Source organism: Micropterus dolomieu, linkage group LG12 (assembly GCF_021292245.1).
Source record: "Micropterus dolomieu isolate WLL.071019.BEF.003 ecotype Adirondacks linkage group LG12, ASM2129224v1, whole genome shotgun sequence".
NCBI classification, from domain to species: domain Eukaryota; kingdom Metazoa; phylum Chordata; class Actinopteri; order Centrarchiformes; family Centrarchidae; genus Micropterus; species Micropterus dolomieu.
This window is the reverse complement of record NC_060161.1, coordinates 25,635,985-25,640,175: the sequence shown is the minus strand read 5'-3', so window position 1 is coordinate 25,640,175 and position 4,191 is coordinate 25,635,985. Positions and strand designations below refer to the sequence as shown.

Below are 4,191 nucleotides of genomic sequence, written 5' to 3'. Positions count from 1 at the left end.
GGCCAAAAGCAGGCTGTCGACAAGCAGTAAGACTTAACACACGTCCTGTGATCAGATGTCCATTTTAACTCCTAAACTATAGCATTAGTTTACTTTCAGTAGCTCTTCTATGCCGTATGAGTCAAATGCTTCCCACAGTCGAACCTCCAGGCTCATTGTTCAGCAAATGTTTATGTTCCCTGTATCTAACCGTCTTTTTATCACATTAGTTAGAGAATAAATTCACTGTAATATAATCAAGAGCTGTGTGTGTTGCCTATTTCTACGTCCCTGCCGAGAGAATTGACCCTTTAGATATGAGACTGACTGACTGATTTAAGATAATTGAGCGATTATTAACTAACTGATCACTAGTAATAATTGTATAATTATTAAACTACCTAGAGGTCCGGAGGCTCTAGGATTATAACAACTCCGGTGGTGCCCTGAAACGAGGAATCTGGTTTGATTTTATGAATAATAAAATTCATAACTGGGTATCAATTCTCATAAATTTATTAAATTGCATAACTAAAATTTTAGGTCTGCTACAACAGGGATTAGATAAAATTTGCATAGATAATTATTATCATGTTAATTTGCAATGGTTAACATGTTAGCAAACAATTGCCTAAACACCATCTGGTTTTGTCGCGCGGCACAGGATTCACCATGTAAAGCAATTTGTAACTTTGTTTTGAAAAGTGCTGAGTAAATAAAGGTTATTATTATGGGTTTTTCTAAGTACATTTACATATCAATAATTATTTGTTTATCCAGATGTCAGTCAATTTGTCTTTCCCACTTTGTTGTTTATTCAAATTTAACGTCTGAATTTGAATGTGACATGAAGAGAGACACACAGACAGAGGTGGAGTGGGCTGTAATATATACAGCTAGTACAGAATATTTAGAGCAGATACTCAGAGAGTCCGGAGGGGAGACACGAAGGGAGGAAGATCAGAAACAAATAACTTATACTACAGTACATACAAGGTTGGTGTTGCAATTACTTTTTAACATCATTATCTTCTTAAATCTAAAATCTTTATCTCACTGCTTCGGACACTTGGACAGCTGGTACTGTATTTTGTAAACCCAGTAGTTTTCCCACAAAAACTTTGTTACGTTCCTATATAACTTTAGGGGAACTCAGTTGTAATATGTCTTCTGCCGCTCTAAAGGACATTTCTAAAGTCTGAGAAATTCACAGTGTTTGACGTCATCAGGGTTAGGCTTGAAACTACAAATACATGACAGAAAACATTAGTGGTGACATGGACTTTGAAAACAGTGGGCATTTAAGAGACAGGTAAGATAGATGTTTTTGAGTTTCATTATGCGAGATGTAGGATCCATCATGTTTTGAACCTTGACTAGTGACAAAAAGTTACTATTAGGATAATTTTATTCAACAAGCTGTAACCTCTCTCTTCCAGATGTCAGTCAACCTTTCCTCCATCAACTTCTACCTCATTTCTGGCATTGAGTGCTTCATCACTAGACCGGCCACTTTAGTCTTCATCACATTCTACATCACAAACATCCTCCTCCTCCTCCCTCTCTGTATCTTCATCCTCTACTTGGGTCTTCAACAACGACGCTCCACCTCCACAGCAGCAATGACGAGTCACTCAGACAGCTTCACCTACCACATGGTTGCCATGGAGCTGATTGGTGTCTTCGGATGTATCCTCATCCTTTGTGGTCTCTATAGGGATCATGTGATTGTATCTTTTGTAGGGTTTTGTCTTTGGTCATTCACCTGGTATGGAGAGACGTACTTTCAGATCCTGACCTGCGTGGAGCGCTACCTGGCTGTCGTTCATCCCATCACCTATCTGAGCCTGAGAAGGGAGAGAGGGATCAGAATCAGAAATATCAGCATTGGGTGTATTTGGCTGATTTGCTTTGGAGAAACAAGCCTGATGACTCTAGAAAATGTCTGCTTAATCATAGATTTCAGCCTCTTGATTTTTTCCCTGATCATCATCTCCTTCTGCAGTCTTTCTGTTCTCTGCGTTCTGATTCGTCCAGGGCCAGGGGAACAGGGCAGGGAGAGGGAGAGGGTTGACCAATCAAAGCAGAGGGCTTTCTACACCATTGTGGCCATACTGGGAGTGCTGTTGTTGAGGTGTGTTTGGAATCTGGTTTTGGGTGTTCTTACTATGTCGATAGGAAATAGTTATTGTGTGATGATGTCTTGTGGACTCTGGTTTAACCTCCCTGGCAGTCTGGTGTTGCCTCTGCATTTTCTACACAGAGCAGGAACATTATGGTGTCGTAAGAACAACGCCACATGAGGACATGGATAAGATAAAATTTGTATTGATAATTATCATCATGTTAATTTTCTATGGCTAACATGTTAGCAATCAATTGTCTATTTAAACATCATTTAAGCATCTGGTCTCCACCTACTGCTAAATACTGTCTCTGTCACTTTAGCTGCTAGATTTTCAACTTCGTTCACCAGTTACTTGCTAACTTTGTCTGTGTGCTGTTTGATGTTGAACAATTGGTTTAGCTTCAGTGGTTGAACCAGAGATGCTCTGCTGAAGACAGATGAGAGCACTGAGACTAAACCTTACAGTTTTGGTTTTACTGTAAATGTGCTGCAAAACCAAAACAAAGTTAAAGGGATTGGGTGAGAATGCTTTCACTTACTCAGTTAGTTTAATAGTTATTCATATGCATTTGACAAGAATCTTGTTATTATCGGTTATCTATTCCATTTTATTTTTGGATTTGTTTAATTGTCTGATTGGATTTGCCTCATTGCCTGTTGAAATATTTTAATCCTGGATCAACTACGTAGAGCAGTTTATATCTTTGTTAAATCTTTAATAAAGATTATTATGATTATCCATGTCGGTCCATTTTTTGATGTAATCTATAGCTTATTCATGTCAGCCAGTCTGTCATTGCTATTTTGTTTATTATTCAAATTAAACATTTGAGTTTGAATGCTACATCAATACAGACAGAGAAACAGAGAGGTGGAGAGGGGCTGCAATGAACAGCCCAGTACAGAATATTTGGAGCAGATGCTCAGAGGGGAGACACAGAGAGAGGAAGGTCAGAAACAAATACTCATAAGGTTGGTGTTATATTTACTTTTTAATATCATCTTAAATCTTGATCTCACTGTTTGGACAGCTAATACTGTATTTTATAAACCCAGTGGTTTTCCCACAGACTCTCTCTCAACTTATTTTACAAACAAAGGTGACTTTATTTGTTTTAGTTGGTACCACTTGTCCTGCATGTGAAAATGGTATAATCTTTGACCAACACATTCTCACTCCCAACTCTTCACATATGGAGACTTGGTCAAGACTGATGAGTGAAGCTTCTTATTGCCTGGGTACGCCATTAGCGTAGTTTTTGGACACGTAGGGCTCAGTGGTCAAGTTAGCAATAATAAATATGCAACGTCCGGTTAGACATTCAAAATAAAACTAGTGGTCAGGGTTGTGAAATGTTGTAAACATCACAATTTAGTTTAGGTTTAGTCACCAAAAGCACTTGGTCAGGTTTAGGAAACAGCCATGGTTTAGGTTAAAATAACTATGTTACACCACTTAGTGTGCGTAATTAATGTTACTCATGTAAGTAACACAACTTTTAGAACTTAAAAACATTTAATAGAATAGTCTTTATTGTCATTGCACTGTGAAGGTACAACGAAATTTAGGGTGCTCCCACGGAGCCACCCTTGCACCATAAAAAACAAAACAAAAAAAGACAAATACAGGTTAAAACAAACGGTGTTCTCATAAAAATAGAGACAACCAGGATATATAAATATGTATATATGTTTACCTGTATTGTATATTATCTATATACACACACATAAAATCTAATAAAAAGGTAAAGCTAATGTCTGGCTTTTCACTCAGACATGTTCAGGCTCGGTTACTTCAACATTCCCGTCTCAGAGGCAGCTCAACACCAGTGCCGTACCTTTCATTCAGCGCAGCAAGTCGCATTTCGGCACAATACTCCCAAAAAAAGGGCAGAGAGACAACGGCTATCTGACAGGGAGAACAGACTGACCTGGAAACTCAGGTAAACTCCCACTGCAACGTTACAGCATTTTATTTTACCAGGAAAGAAATCCATTGAGATTTTTAATCTCTTTTACAAGGATGTCCTGGCCACGATGTGAAACAGCACACAGTGCAAGGTGCAAACAAGGCATTACATGTA

At 38.4% G+C, this 4,191-nt stretch overlaps 1 protein-coding gene across 1 annotated transcript in view; it reads left to right on the top strand.

Annotated features, from left to right (window-relative positions):
• LOC123980659 overlaps nucleotides 1–2,779 on the top strand; it is a 3,178-nt gene extending 399 nt beyond the window's left edge. Inside the window, exon 2 of the mRNA XM_046065182.1 lies at nucleotides 1,419–2,779. Coding sequence (XP_045921138.1) covers nucleotides 1,419–2,282 — 864 coding nt within the window. The 3' untranslated portion in view covers nucleotides 2,283–2,779. The remainder of the gene's footprint in view (nucleotides 1–1,418) is intronic.
• The last annotated feature ends 1,412 nt before the right edge of the window (nucleotides 2,780–4,191 follow it).